The 16,841-nt window shown below is 38.7% G+C and overlaps 1 protein-coding gene across 1 annotated transcript in view; it reads left to right on the top strand.

Annotated features, from left to right (window-relative positions):
* Positions 1-16,841, top strand: part of LOC128737898 (microtubule-actin cross-linking factor 1) — a 401,187-nt gene that overhangs the window by 23,819 nt on the left and 360,527 nt on the right. The window contains exon 2 of the mRNA XM_053832661.1: positions 15,130-16,592. Coding sequence (XP_053688636.1) covers positions 16,448-16,592 — 145 coding nt within the window. The 5' untranslated portion in view covers positions 15,130-16,447. The remainder of the gene's footprint in view (positions 1-15,129; positions 16,593-16,841) is intronic.

Consider the following 16,841-nt stretch of genomic DNA (forward strand, 5'->3'; position numbering starts at 1 on the left):
AATTTGGTTCCATTTGCTTAATTAGTTCTCGAGTTATGAGGAAATTTGTATTTCGTTTGTATAGGAGCCCCCCTTTTAAAGTGGGGAGGAGTCCTAATTCACCATAGAAAATATTCTTGCCCTCGAAATTTTCACATGCCAAATTTGGTTCCATTTGCTTGATTAGTTCTCGAGTTATGAGGAAATTTGTATTTCATCTGTATAAGAGCCCCCCCTCCTAAAGTGGGGAAGGGTCCCAATTCATTATAGAAAAAATTTTTGTCTCCAAAAACACCTACATGCCAAATTAGGTTCCATTTGCTTGATTAGTTCTCGAGTTATGAGGAAATTCGATTTTCATTTGTATGGGAGCCCCCCCTCCTAAACAGGGGAGGGGTCTTAATTCATCATAGAACAGATTTCTGCCCCCTAGAAGCCCCACATGCCAAATTTGGTTGCATTTGCTTGATTAGTTGTCGAGTTATAAGGAAATTTGTATTTCATTTGTATGGGAGCTCCCCCTCCCAAAGTAGGGAGGGGTCCCAATTCATCATAGGAAAAATTTTTGTCTCCAAAAACACCCACATGCCAAATTTGGTTCCATTTGCTTGATTAGTTCTCGAGTTATGAGGAAATTTGTTTTTCATTTGTACAGGAGCCCCCCTCTTAAAGTGGGGAGGAGTCCTAATTCACCATAGAAAATATTCTTGTCCTCGAAAACCTTCATGCCAAATTTGGTCCCATTTGCTTGATTAGTTTTCGAGGTATGAGGAAATTTGTATTTCATTTGTATGGAAGCCCCCCCCCCCCTCTTAAAGGGGAGAGGAGTCATAATTCCCCTTCTAAAGAGGGGAGGGGTCTCAATTTACCATAGAATTAATTCTTGTCACCAAAAACACCCACATGCCAAATTTTGTTTCATTTGCATGATTAGTTCTCGAGTTATGCAGAAATTTGTGTTTCATTTGTATGGGAGCCCACTCTCTTAGTGGGGGGAGAGGTCTCTAACCATCACTAAAACCTTTCCTGGTCCTAAAAACCTCTACATGTAAATTTTCACGCCGATTGGTTCAGTAGTTTTCGATTCTATAAGGAACATCCCGACAGACAGACAGAAATCCATTTTTATAGGTATAGATGAATATGTCGTCTGTGTTTGGGCAGTTGAGAAATCGCGAATAAAATTTATGAAAGGTTTTTACCTTCCAACTAATCATCAATTTTTATTATTTAGCGATTGAAATTTCTTTAATTCGGCGTGGAAAAAATAAGCTATAAGCGTTTAAAACATTAGCATTTTTCCGTTTTTGAACTTTAATGGCACGTCCTTTTTTGTGTGTTCGTAGATAGACACAGGGATGGCACCTCCTCAGAAGAAAAAAAGAGAAGAGAAAAATTCAAACTGTGCTCAGTCTTCAACGCGATTTATTCTGCTCCGTTTCATTTCAACTGTGCTCTTTCTTGCTGAACGCAGTTGTATGAGCAACCGCACACTGTGCTACTCATTGAGGAGAATGTTAATACACTTTGAATAAGTTGATGCGATGCGCTGACGTATGACAACTACGGGTAGTTTTAACATGGGTAGTGCGTTGAGAAAAAACGACGATTGTCAGTAGCGGTCATTGCCATCAGAAAAATATTAATCCATTAATGCAGTTGAATCATGATTCTTACATTTAGTATATTCAGTTGAGTTTGGCTGCCCGTGAACGCAACTGCATCATATGGTTAGGCATGTCACTACGGCAACAGTGCGAAAAATGTTATTTAGATATGGCAACATTTGAATTCCCATACATATGCTTCTTGTCGCGTACCAACAGGAAAGTCCCATTATAAACAAAGGCAATTCTCCGCTAAGATTCAAAATATAACGACTTTTGATTGTCTTGACGCCTCTGAGTCTATAGCTGCTGTACGCGCACCGGTTGTTTTGTTTCCAGGTTTACTGCTGTAGCTACCGAGAGGACCGGGAGCAAAACCGACTCATTTAAAGAGCGCATTAAGAAATTTTTCTGCACGTCAGTTTTTCTCATTGTGTTTAGTCTGTTTCTCATTGTGTGGATTTACTTCTCATTTCTGAAAGCAGTTCTGCTCATTGTGTGGAACAAAAAAAGTTGCACTTTTTGCACAATGAGTGAGGAAATAACAAGCCTGGATAGACACATGGTTTCTTCGGCGAAGTTATAGAAAACATAAAGATAAACAATTTTGCTAAAGAAATGACATTTCTATCTCTATCAAGTGCAGAGTTGCAGAGCATTTTCTATGGAAATTCTTTAAAAATAAGTTTTTCATATTTAGCATATGTTGGTTGCATTTTACAAGAGTATATGGTTCTAGGCGATTATTGAAAGACTCAAAACACATGTTTTTGCAGAAGCTTGCAAATCTCCAGGACCTTTCCTTACAAAGTTATCGCTTATTACAGCTTTATTTTTCCTTAACTTCACGAGCCGAAAGCGATAACTTTGTAAGCAAAGGTCCTAGAGAGTTGCAATCTTCTGCAAAAACGTGTATTTTGAGTCCTTCAATAATCACCTAGAATCATATATTCCTGTAAAATATAAGCAACATATGCTAAGTATGAAAAACTAGTTTTTAAAGAATTTCCAAGGAAAATGCTCTATAGCTCTGCACTCGATAGGAATAGGAATGTCATGTCTTTTGCAAAGTTGTTTACCTTTATATTTTCCATAACTTTGTCGAACTCAGCAAGTAAAGGTCCAAGAGATTTGCGGTCTTTTGCAAAAACGTGTATTTTGAGAGCTTCGATAATTGCCTAGAACATTGTATTCTTATAAAATGCTACTAACAAAAGCTAAGGATGAAAAACCAATTTTCAAAGAAGCTTTAAAGAACATGGCTTATAGTTCAGTACTCGATAAAGATTGAAATTTTATGCCTTCAGCAAAATTGCTTGTTTTTACAATATTTACAACTTTGCCGAAGAAACTATGTCTATATTTCCTAACACAAAAAAGTTATTTTTTTATTTTCATTATAGTAAGCGATGACGAACTTTTGACAGTTTTAGATTAAGGGGGATATTCATCCGAACAAAAGTGTTGAAGACCATAAATGATCAAATGAAAGCGAGTTATGAATTTTGGAAATACGCGATGTCCGTAAAAATCGCCTTTTTTTGAAGTTCTCGATTTTGTTAAAGTAATGTTTTTGTTCATAAGGCTAGGCTACTAAATATGCCAACCTTCGTGAAATTCGTAGACCCTTTGGCCTATTTTGTACCATAATTTTGAAAAATTTCCATGAGCGAACTATTCAAGTCTGCTCTTTGTGCTCGGATCTATTTATTTTTACTTATTTGACCATACCAACGCAGCCAAGCTCAATTTGAAAATGTTACATGTGGAGCACTTATAGAGCTTATCTATAAAATTGTTGAATTAGTATTGCTCTGTCTTTTGTGATTAAGGCGCATTCTTGGTTTACACTGAGTGGCTACACAATGTGCACTCTGTGCACAAACGAGCATGAACCGAGAATACGCCATAAATACATTAGATAGAACAATACTTAGTTTCGTAAATTTATAGATAACTAGCTGACCCGACAAACTTCGTATTGCCACAAATTAACCTGTGTTGTACATAAATCATGAATCTCGGATGATCTTTGTCACTTCTCGAGTTTTGCAAGCCCCCCAGTGGGCGGCGCTTCCGACGGCGGGTCACCGGCAACACTCGCGACCGGCTCGTCCTGAATGATCTAGTGTTACTATAGATAGTTTTTGTGGTCTTGTTATTGATTAATGTTTTATGGAAGAGTCTCGAATTTCTCGAGTTGGATTAGTTTTTGAGTTTCGCAAAAATTTCTGTTTTATTTGTATGAGAGTCCATATCCCCCTACCACAGGGGTGAGAGGTCTCTAACTATCATAAAATAAATTCAAGACTCAAAAATCTCCTACATGCTAAATTTGGTTCCATTTGCTTGATTAGTACTCAAATTATAAGGAAATTTGTATTTCATTTGTATGGGAGCCCACCCTCTTAAAAGGGAAAGGGGTCGTAATACACCACAGAAAAAAAATTCTGCCATCTAAAACTCTCACATGCCAAATTTGGTTCCATTTGCTTGATTAGTTCTAAAGTTATGAGCAAATTTGTATTTCGTTTGAATGGGAGCCCCCCCCCCTCCTAAAAACGTAAGAAGTCCTAATTCATAATGGGAAAAATGGTTGCCTCCAAAAACACCCACATGCCAAATATGGTTCCATTTGCTTGATTAGTTCTCGAATTATGAGGAAATTTGTATTTCATTTGTGTAGAAGCCCCCCCTCTTGAAGTGTGGAAGGATCCTAATTCACCGTAGAAAATATTTTTGCCTCCAAAAACCTCCACATGCCGAATTTGGTTCTATTTGCTTGATTAGTTCTCGAGTTATGGGGAAATTTGTGTTTCATTTGTATTGGAGCCCCCCCTCCTAATGTGGGAAGAGGTCCTAATTCATCACAGAAAAAATTCTTGCCTCCAAAAACACCTACACGCCAAATTTGGTTCCATTTGCAGAATTAGTTCTCGAGTTATGAGGAAATTTGTATTTCGTTTGTATAGGACCCCCCCTCCTAAAGTGGGGAGGGGTCCCAATTCATCATTGAAAAAAAAATTGTCTCCAAAAACACACATATGCCAAATTTGGTTCAATTCGCTTGATTAGTTCTCGAGTTATGAGGAAATTTGTATTTCATTTGTACAGGAGCCTCTCCTCTTAAAGTGGGGAGGGGTCCTAATTCACCATAGAAAATTTTCTTGCTCTCGAAAACCTTCACATGCCAAATTTGGTTGCATTTGCTTGATTAGCTCTCGAGTTATGAGGAAATTTGTATGGAAGCCCCCCCTCTTAAAGGGGAGAGGAGTTATAATTCCTCTTATAAAGAGGAGAGGGGTCTCAATTCACCATAGAATAAATTCTTGTCACCAAAAAAAAACACCCACATGCCAAATGTTGTTCTATTTGCTTGATTAGTTCTCGAGTTAGGAGGAAATTTTTTATTTCATTTGTACAGGAGCCCCCCCCCCCCTCTTAGAGTGGGGAGGGGTCCTAATTCACCGTAGAAAATTTTCCTGCCCTCGAAAACCTTCACATGCCAAATTTGGTTCCATTTGCTTGATTAGTTCTCGAGTTATGAGGAAATTTGTATGGAAGCCCCCCCTCTTAAAGGGGAGAGGAGTTACAATTCCCCTTATAAAGAGGGAGGGGTCTCAATTTACCATAGAATAAATTCTTGTCACCGAAAACACCCACATGCCAAATTTGGTTCTATTTGCTTGATTAGTTCTCGAGTTATGAGGAAATTTGTATTTCATTTGTATAGGAGCCCCCCCTCCTAAAGTGGGGAGAGGTTCTTATTCATCATAGAAAAAATTCTTGCCTCCAAAAACACCTACATGCCAAATTTGGTTCCATTTGCTGGATTAGCTCTCGAGTTATGAGGAAATTTGTATTTCATTTGTATGGGAGCCCCCCCTCCTAAACAGGGGAGGGGTCTTAATTCGTCATAGAACAGATTTCTGCCCCCTAGAAGCCCCACATGCCAAATTTGGTTCCATTTGCTTGATTATTTCTCGAGTTATGAGGAAATTTGTTTTTAATTTGTACAGGAGCCCCCCCTCTTAAAGTGGGGAGGAGTCCTAAATCACCATAGAAAATATTCTTATCCTCGAAAACCTTCATGCCAAATTTGGTCCCATTTGCTTGATTAGTTTTCGAGGTATGAGGAAATTTGTATTTCATTTGTATGGAAGCCCCCCCTCCTAAAGGGGAGAGGAGTCATAATTCCCCTTCTAAAGAGGGGAGGAGTCTCAATTTACCATAGAATTAATTCTTGTCACCAAAACCACCCACATGCCAAATTTTGTTTCATTTGCATGATTAGTTCTCGAGTTATGCAGAAATTTGTGTTTCATTTGTATGGGAGCCCACCCTCTTAGTGGGGGAGAGGTCTCTAACCATCACTAAAACCTTTCCTGGTCCTAAAAACCTCTACATGCAAATTTTCACGCCGATTGGCTAAGTAGTTTTTGATCCTATAAGGAACATTCCGACAGACAGACAGACAGACAGAAATCCATTTTTATATATAAGATGAATATGTTGTCTGTGTTTGGGAACTTGAGAAATCGCGAATAAAATTTATGAAGGGTTTAACCTTCCTACTAATCATCAATTTTCATTATTTAGCGATTGAAATTTCTTTAATTCGGCGTGGAAAAAATATGCTATAAGCGTTTAAAACATTACTAGACAATTTTTTTCGTTTTTGAACTTTAATGGCAGATCCTTACCGTCCTGTAAGACGTATTCCCGCGTCGAAATTATTTTTTTCATTAAGACTTTGAACGAGTTCATGTAAGTGCATTAATGAAAGCTAAATTGAATGAACGTTAAAGTACGAATCAAACCGCCCGATTAGCTTCAAGCTACGATGCCTTTCTAATAAGCCAGTCGTCGTATGTTCGGATCTCGGCTAGGCGGTGCTTGCTAGATAGAGTGAGTTCCTATTTCCTATTTCAAGTTTTTCTTATTTCTTTTTTGGGAGTTTTCAAGCATTTTTTTGTGAAAATAGAAGTATTTTTTTCGTTTGTTGGGAGTTTGATTCCATTTTAATTAAAAAAAACCAGTTGGTTTTACGACTTATGAATTTTCGAAATACGCGATGTCCGTAAAAATTGCCTTTTTTGTGTAGTTTTCGATTTTGTTAAAGTATTGTTTTTATTCATAAGGCTAGGCTACTAAATATGCCAACCTTCATGAAATTCGTAGAACCTGTTTTGGACCATAATTTTGAAAAATTTCCATGAGCGAACTATTCAAACCTGCTCTTTGTGCTCGGATCTCTGTGTACTCTGAGCACTCTGTGCACAAACGGGCATGAACCGAGAATACGCCATAAATACATTAGATAGAACAATACTTAGTTTCGCAAATTTATAGATAATAATTAGCTCTATAAATGCTCTATACGTACCTTTTTCAAATTTAGCTTAGCTGAGGTGGTACATTAAAATTGGTGCCCAAAGGGCAGGACAACCCAGAGGACGCCACCGATAGCACAAGATTTTGTAGGGAATTATCATGGGCTGGCTTCATGGGGACTCGGGCCACTACGAGCCAAATTTTCACCATCAAACAGATCTTGCAGAAATGTCGGGAGTACAACGTGTTTATTGTTTTCAAAGCAGCATACGATACAGTCGATCGAGACCAGCTATGGTAGATAAGGCACTAACACGGTTTTCCGGGTAAACGGACGCGACTGATTAGAGCTGCATTGGAACGAATGATGTTTCTGGGACACTCTCGATTTCCTTTGAGAGGTTGAGGTACAGCGGCGATGGTTGAGACAAGGTGCTGGCTTATATTGCATGATGTTTAACATCGCTCTTGAGGGGGTGATCCGACGTGCGGGCATTGAAACCTGTGGCATGATTTTCACAAATGGTAGCCAACTCCTGGCTTCACAGATAACATTACTTTGATATCTTAGCCAGGAACCTTGCGACGGCGGAGGCAATCTACGTCAGACTGAAAGCTGAGACTTGGAGGATTGGGCTAAAAATAAAGACATGAAAGACCAAATATATGAAAGTAAGAAGCTCAAAGAACCAACGGCTACCGTTCGTGCCTCCCACGAACGGTAACCGTTGACGGCGACGAACTGGAAGTGATAGATGAATATAGATCGATGATAATGAATTTTCACAAATGCAAATCCAAACATTGGATCTGGCCGATACGTGATTTCAACAAGACGGCACTCTTTGTCACTTAATTGGTCGGTGTTAAGTCAGACCGAACCAGCTGACAAAAATCTGATTTCGTGTAAAACGCGTTCAAAGTTTGCTGCTCTGTATGGTTTACAGTTAACAATCGTTCGAAATCATCTCACATAACTCTGGCTGTTTGCAACAGTTTGAGCAGAGTAAAATACAGCTTAGAAAACTCTTGATCGTTTGCTGTCATTAACTTATTTTTTTTTTTTAATTTTGCGACTTGGTCCGGTCTGATTTAACATCGACTCTCGTTTTTGTCCCGTAAATCGGTTGCTTAGATCGTGTGATTTGTCACTTTTAGACTACTTTTTGTTGGATTCCGGAAAGTCTGCTATCTGCTTTATGGATAAAAAAGCAACGACTAAGACCTCCGGTGACAATATTACACGTGTATATTGTTTAAAAGTGCGTATTGTTTAAAAAAAAGTTGCACAAAATTAGACTTTCAGCATGGATTAACTCAAACCTAGTCGCGGCTAGTATTTGCATGAAATTATATTCGAAAAGTGTAATGGCTGACGTCCAATTTATTGGGTGGAATCGAAATTTTAAACATTATAAGTTCTTGGCTCTTGTCATATCTCCTTGATGTCTGTGCTTGCGAAGTTGAGATATGAAAAATGTACCGTTCAATTCTATGTTCAAACTATTCATATGTTTCGTCTTATTTCTGCTCATTTATCAGAAGCTTTATTGTACAATTTTTTTTGTTCTTATACTCCATAATTCGTACTTCATAAATTTTCATACCATACCTAGTGAAGTTTTGTAAACGAGTATTAGATTGGGTTTACATTTTTCGAAAGGTTCCCAGCAGAAAAAAGAACGCAAACGATGGTTGGTGGTACGAGCTGAAAATTGCTTTTACACTCGACCAAAACCCGTTCTCTGCCGTTTTGCTACGATCGTGTAAACAGTCCTCCCTGCTATGCAGGCATCCTTTACCTATACCAACTGGTAAGCTTCAGCAGGAAACTTTTCGATGACGGTAAGAGGCCGCCCTCGATCATGTCACCACACGGACCAAACGGAATGGAAAGTGAGGTTATCGTGCACTGGTCTGGTCAACACCAACGACTAAAAGAAGCAAATGGACTAGTCCCATTGTACCCCCGCCTATAGAGTTTGCGTTGTCAGTACCGCACGGGGAGACATGGTCTCCCACTTTCCAGAGTCTGTAAAACCTGGCTAGAATGCGATTGCAATCAGAACCAGTCGGAAAGATAGGCGAAACAAGAAATCTGGTTTCTATAACGATTTCTTCACTGGCAATGTACTGCAAGTTACGGGACTTACGGGATGGAAAATATTCAGCTAACCCACTTGGGCTAGAAGTGCCGGAGCAGGGGGAACGACAACAGACGCAGGGCGGGGTATAGGCGTTGGGAGCAGCGGGAATTGCTTTGGTTTACTGGTCGGTTGGCTGACTACGGGCTCACGGATGATGGCGGAAAATATATGTACTTTGCGGATGGTGGAAAATGTAGCGAATAGTGAAGCTAAAATCGACTAGAGACAAGGTGAGAAAAGGAAAGAGAAAGAAGTTCAGTGAACTTTTTCCAGCTTCGTGTGCTTTGTAGGCTCTGGAAGGCTTTCGTGTATTTTCTTCATCAGTCCGGATACTTACAGCTTTGGCTGAGTTGTTTTGCTTCTCGTTCTGACGTTAATATTATTGTTTATTGTGACTGTCCAACGCGATGCTCACGTTGCTTGGTTTACTTTGGTTCACCCGTGAAATTTAATTGGGTTTTTCTTTTCCTACTCTTGTATTATTATTAAAACAGTATTAACTCTTAAGTGAATTAAATCTAATTAGTCAAATTTTTTCTGAGTGATTCCCCTTCTAGGATATTGTAACCGTTGGTGTTTGAGAATATTTCTTCAATACACGTGCGTTTTCTATACCTAACTATTTTTTCCCAACTCGCCGGGATGATTCATTCTTGCTGAAAAACCGTCCCTCCAACACACCCACACTTCTTCGACAGCAGGTTCTATAGCAGCATTGTTGTTTTTCATGTATGTTGTGTTCAGTTCCATCCGACACTCGTATGTACCTTTAGCTTGTTTGTTCGATGGTATACTTTGGGGCCTGTTGTTTTGGTTGCTTTTCTCTTTCAACATGGCTCAATTTCTTCGGCTCAAGAAACACGGAAACCCCGTGTGATGATGGTAGGTAGGCATATGTGAAGAAATGAAAATAAGGTTTGCATCGATGAGGTTTCTTTGCTTGCTTGCATCGTTCGCTATTCGTGGCGTCCATCGTACACATAATGCTTAATCTTCAGCACCATATCAACCCTTTGATGGTTCATAATACCAACGAACGATATTGTATGTAGGTACATACGGTTGATGTGATCGTATATCGGAAGTTTAGCTGCTAACTCTTACCGATGGTTTGTTTTCACTTGGGGTTTTCCGTTGAACAATGAGCACCGGTAGTGCTCGGAAATGGTGCGAACGCAAAATACGTTTTTATCAGCAGCTTAAAATAGTTTCAAACGTTACATTATCTCTAGGTTACTAGGCTAGATAAACATGGTCGAAAGGCTGCATCTTTATGGCCAAGTACGGTATTGATTTTCTTACCTATATGTTGAAATCAAAATATTCAAAGAGCAATAGTCGGTATTTGATTTGAAATACACGTACGTGCTTATTAAAACTAAGATATTTTTCTTTAAATCGGGATAAACTCCCGTAATTTTCGAAATTCGCGTTATGATTCAATCGACAGTAATTATAGTTAAGTTCAGCATGTTTCTTTCGCCTGCATCTCGCAGCAGTTTAAAATTTCATTCAGTTTTCACCAGCTGGTTCAAATAGTTATGTGGACAATCATTATTACGCTCCAGTCTGAGTTGCTCGGTGATGCCATATAGCATCACCTTTCCAAGAATGCTCTATAGTTCTTACGACTAGGAATTTTTTTAAAGTCGTCCGCGTATAGCAGTTTGCATCACGTTGGATTTACAAAGCACTCGTTATTGAAATAGGAAATGTTACGGTCCTAAATTACTTCCCAGTGGAACACCAGACTTATAGCAGAAATTGCACGACTTGGTAGAGCCTAGGTTGTATGCTATGAAGCCAGCCAACGAAGTCTTCAGAAGCTCCTTGCCGGTAAAGTTTCCGTAGCAAAATTTGGTGATCAATTCGATCGGAGGCTACTTTAAGGTATAATACTGTGTCAATCTGAACAGCACCCTCCATATTACTAAGACAGAAGGAAACAAACTGTAATTGGTTTGTGCTTATAGAACGCCTCGGGAAAAAGCTATGTTGCTCCATCGAAATATATGATTTCACTCGTTACAGAGTTATTAAACATTTTTAATTTTTGGCTCTGTTCCCCTTAAATTAGCTCTAGTAACGTGAACGTACCATATTCTGCGCAGTTAAGACATTTTTATGATTCTTCCGCTATTCTAAGTATTCTAGATTTAAATTAACAACGTGGATAGCCTCAACGTGTAGTGCTACGGTCTATAATATCTGGTAAAAAATATGGGAATTATAAGTCGACCAACAATTGAGTATATTTTACGTTTTGTAAACTTATCCACGGTGCCTAATTCTGCGCACTTTCTTGCCCATGTTCCTAATTCTGCGTATGTTTGCTCCTAATTTTGCGCACCCAAAAAGTGAAAATAAATACTCCTGCCATGCTGTTTATGTCTTTATACGCTGAAAGCATTCAAAAAAATCCGACATTAGCCATTACCATAATTAAATCCTTGATCCGGCCTTCTTGTGCTGGTCGGGTGGCAAAAGCCCTTCACGTTATCGAGATAAAATATTTAAAATGAGGCAATCAAAATGATAACAATTGATTCGGGTTTTCTGCATACTGAACATTACACTGTAAACTAATGCTAAAAATTGTGTTTTCATGTAGAAACCACTTCCCCACTCTCTGACAGCCCCATGAGGTTGGACATTAAAAAATAGATGGTTTCATGAATTGGCGCTCGTAGGTTCGGACCCCGAGACACAGCACAGGATGCCAATCAATGCAAGTTAAAGATTCTACTTGAATTTTCATGCCTCTATACCTCAGCCATTTGGGTGAGGTTGCGTATTCTTTCGCGATTTCTTCGTAGAATACATCACTGCGCAGAATTTGGAACATGAATGAAAAATCTGTGCCTAAATCTGCGCATTATTGCATCGCATTTTTCTAAGGAAAGCAATGCATGCAATCACTCTTTTTGTCTAAAACGTGACTAAAACTAATTATTCTTTCTAATTATGCTGGGTAATTTGATCATTGCAAAGAATTTCGATCATAGATTTGTTAATTTTCTAGAAGGACAATCTTAGCGTTGGTGCTAACGACGATGTTTTCTGTCATATAAAATACTTTCAGTTTCACGTTAAATTATTTCGCTCTTAAATGTTATGGCCCGTTTGTGAATAATGGCGTAATATTCAACAGACGACATTTATAAAAAAATAACGCAATGATCATAGTTATGCACAATGTTAAAAAATACTTATAAAAAGAAAAATGCGCAGAATTAGGAGCTGTGCAGAATTAGGAGCGTTCACGGTATATAAAGTATGCTAGCTAGCTCGATTCTGTTGCCTTCATCCGGAAGCTGAAAAAATTTTACACCGAAAATTGAAATTAAATACAAAAGAAAACTTGCAATTAAATTCTTCTATTTATTCTACTTATATTGGAAATTTTTTCTTTTTTATTCATTTTCACGTTTCGTATTCTACTAAGACACTCCGAAAACTTTAGTCAATCGCTGAAAATTGCTCTTAAACATTCTACTTAATGAAATTTAGCAAATTTTCGGAAGCAAAAAGCTTTGCAATAAGTGTTTCTCAATGCGTTTTCATAAAAAAAACATGCTGCATTCCGTTATCAAAACTTGGCCATCTGTTCAGGGCTTCAACACTATAAAAAACAACCACTACATGTACATGGAAGAAGTCGGTCGGACTCCGTCCAATACAAACGAACATTTTGCTTGCGTCGGACCGAGTCCGGGTGACAAACCATTACTGTGAGCAGTCGATTTGGAGACAAGGCCGCATGCATTGTAAGACGGCAGCAGCGCAAGCGGCAGATTAACTGGATTCAAAAAACAGTCAAATGATCGTTCAAAAAGCGCAGGTTGAATGCGGAAAGCGTACGCATTCACGGTAGTCACATTCAACTTACGATCCCTTATCAAGCCCTGCTTCTGTTTTTATACGACAGACTTCGCAGCCAGCTCTTAAAGAAAGTACAGAACAATTGCAGGGCCAGTTGCTATGATCCTATTGACTCTAACAGCCTTTCCCGGTTGAGATTCGAACATACGGCGATTGGCTTATTAGACCAGCATCATACTTCGAGGCTAACTGGGAGGCAATAATACGTTTTCATCAATTTTTTCCTAAAAAGATGTGATAAAGTTTTTTCTACCTGCTTGTATCTACCAATTTACAGCTTTGACACCGTTGTACTATTCGTTCTTTGACGTGAAACGTCTATCTATTTTAATATCGGTGCAATTTAATTTTAAACGCAACGTATTGAGTGTTAAATTACGCATAGCATACTAGATCACCGCGTGCGACGGACACGATCTGACACGTTTGAAAAACGCTGGATGGGTCAAATATTTCCGTTTACGTAGGTAAAGATATTTTCTTGCATATTTCTGAGGCTCTGTCCAAAATATTTTGTGAGCTTTAAAGTGATATTTGTTTATTATCTCACCATTTCTTATCACAATCTTATATAAAGATATTTTATGAAATATTTCGCAGCATTATTCGTCTAAGAAAACACTTCTTCTCACCTCCTGCTGGTTTTCAGTCGTTACTGCTTTTATTAAAAATGTATTATCAAAAATCAAAAATCAATATACTTCCTCTTAATGGTATTTTGCTTCGTAATGTTTTCCCCTGTCATATTTGTTTCATAATGTATTGCGTTTAAATGGGGTTGATATCAGACAGAAAAAACCGGACGCAAGTCGGAAAAAACTGTCACGTTACAACAGGGAATGCAAGGTTCACACTTTCTTACTATGCCTCGATTTCTAGGAATTGAATTCGACTAGATGTCTTTTATAGCTCCACTTGATTATTTGAAGTATTCTCTATAGTAAAAATGCCTAGGTGCTCTCATTGCATTGGCTAGCAAAATGATAGATTCATGTAGTCGTCATTTTCTAGGTTGATTTCGAGAGTTGGGAACATTAGGATGAGATTGGGTTAGATTAATGAAGACATGTAGTTTTTTCTTCTTCACCTCTAACCGGTTTCTGTAATTCAATACGACTGCATATGCCAATATAGCCTGGCTAGATCATAAAGTGAGTGTATGGTATTCGTGGCAGCCTGGATGTTAATTTTATTTAAACAAGTGGTCTTGGAAAATTGCAAATATTCGATGGCGCGTTGATTTTAGCCGCCTAGCATCCCAATATGAACGATAAAATTTAATGCGCATATGCTGCATAACAAAGGAAACTGCTGAAAATTTATTATTGATTCTTTCGAATATTTTATTATGGTCACCATGATCTGAAAGTAAAATTTAAACTTTTTTTGCCACGACTATATATTTTCAAAGGAAGCTGCTAGCAAACCAAGCTGATTGATTTATTATCACGTGGTTGTTGCTGTCAAGCAGCGAAAAACATAATCGATTTTATTGCTGCATTCAGCAGTACGCATCATGACTACTTGGGCTCATAACCTTACTTTTAAAGAGGTTATAAGTGGCGAGAAATCTACTGTAATTCTTTGTTAATTGTTTCAACATAAATAATTGGAGTAATTATTTTGTTTATAGTAATAGCAACACGGTTTTTAAGAGTTGAAATATCTTTCTGAGAAACTACTGTATGAATTCATGTTTCCGTGAATTGGCTAAGATAGGCATAGAACGAAAATTATAACTTTTTGAAACAGCAATTTTTGTATCACCGTAATATATGACGCTGTACATACTCGAAAAAAAAATTTCTATGAAAAACATATCATTATCTTTTATAAAAGAAACAACTAGATCAGCAGAGGTATAAAATGCACTTACATTGATGTGGTTAGATTGTGATTTTCTGTGCATAAATAATAGTTTCCTATGCTGCAAAAATCTACTGATAGCCTTGTTTTATTCAAAGTAGCTAGTCTTTATGTTGCATACAAATCTAACGTATCAAATCTACGACTGCCTTGATATTCCATATGAAATATTGCTCCAACTTGTCTGGTTTATTCCGTCATGGGTTCATGGTTGTAACTGTACTTTAGGTGCTGGCCGTATCTTTCCTCACCTATGAATATTCGCTGCAAATTTCTTTCCCTCTATTTACGCTCTGTTTTCTTTTTATTTCCAGACCGTGCGTTTGCAGACCCTAAGATAAGCGCAACCATTATCATTGGATCGGGTATTGGATCTCTCGCATGATCTTGCATACAGAAGGAGGATGGATTGAGGCACCAGTAGGGTCTACAACTGGCGAAGACACTACTGAATGAAACCAACCAGCCGCCACATTCGTACAGTGCAATCTGCCGAAGACCATTGCACTACTGTACGCAAGTACGCAGGAGAGCCCCCCCCCCCCCCCCAAAGCACCGAAAATAATTGCCAAACGAAGCACAATTTCGATGCTTATTTCGGATGTAAGCTTTCCGTTTGATTAAGCCATACGGTGAACCAACCAAAAGGCTGCACACCACAGCAGAAATTTCATAATCGCAAAATCAAAACACGAAACCGTTATAAATCGAACGCAAGCTTCAACAGTAGGAGAGAAGCCGAGCATAGAAAACAATCGCACAAGCGAGACGGGGTGAGGCTTCAATCGCGGCGAAACTATTCTGCTGCTTTGAGGTGGATCATTTCGTACCCAAGAACCAATCGAAACTAGCTACCGAGTGGTAAAAATCCAGCCTAGTGCCAATTCGTGCCAAAATTGCGAGAATTGAAAGAAAAGAGTAACTTGAAATCGGTGGAACCACACACACGGTCGGCGACCATGAAAAGTGTCGCGGAAACATTGACCAACGACGTCCGCTAACGCACGCAAGTTTAGCTCGTGAAAAATTTCGGTGGTGTTTAGATTTTTGAAATCGCACCCCAGCCCAACCAACATCTACGTCACAGTGCGTCCGTCCGCACCCCGGGTAACAGGCAACTGGCGAATCTGTTTTCCTGCTGGTGGATAGCTGACTGTGTAGCAGTAGCAGTCGTAATTGTGTTCCTTATATAGTGCTATTGCCAAGGATAACTGTTTGGCTTTGGATATGGTTTTCTACTGTGCGAATGTCTAGCATCGCAGGGCTTCTAGAACTAAATTAGTGCAATAGTCTCTTGTTGGGCAGCTCGTCTAAAGTAAAAGTGAATTCCGTTAAAATCGAAATAGTGAAATAATACTTCCTTGCAACGAAGAGGAAACAAAAAATGAAAGTAGTAGTTTAATTATATTGTTCATCAGCGAGATGAGCGTGTAATATATATGTATAATTAAGTGGGATACGGTTACTAGCTATTATATTGATGAAAAGTTAATGATTAGATGTTAAGCAGCACTGGAATAGACTTCTACGTGCATTCAATCCATTATCGTAACTGCTACCAGTGAGAACAAGTGATAACTACCGAAAATTCGATATATGATTGTAACAGCCGTTTGAAACTTGCATTCAAACATGAAGAGAATTCCGAGGAAACCGAGCAGCAGCAGTCTTCCCGGCTTCAGCATGGACCGGGAAAGCTTGGCAGAATGGGCAAAGGATAAGCCACTTAGCATACTGCAGTTGGACCCGGCAGATCGTGCCGTTCTGAGAATAGCAGGTTAGTAATGAGATGTTTTTTTAAGCTATTTTTTTTTACAGAAATATGTAAATATGACAGCGTTCTGATTAGCATATTACAAACTGAGCCATTCGCTAATTGTGTGGCCTCTCGAGACACACACTATTTGTTGTCGGTAGCGGAATGACGATCTAAATTTATCAACAATGACGACGACTCGGCAGACAACCTACTTGTCATCTACTTCAGTTCAGGTGTTATGTTTGCCGGCACTGAAATTTGGGTGTG

Source organism: Sabethes cyaneus, chromosome 2 (assembly GCF_943734655.1).
Source record: "Sabethes cyaneus chromosome 2, idSabCyanKW18_F2, whole genome shotgun sequence".
NCBI classification, from domain to species: domain Eukaryota; kingdom Metazoa; phylum Arthropoda; class Insecta; order Diptera; family Culicidae; genus Sabethes; species Sabethes cyaneus.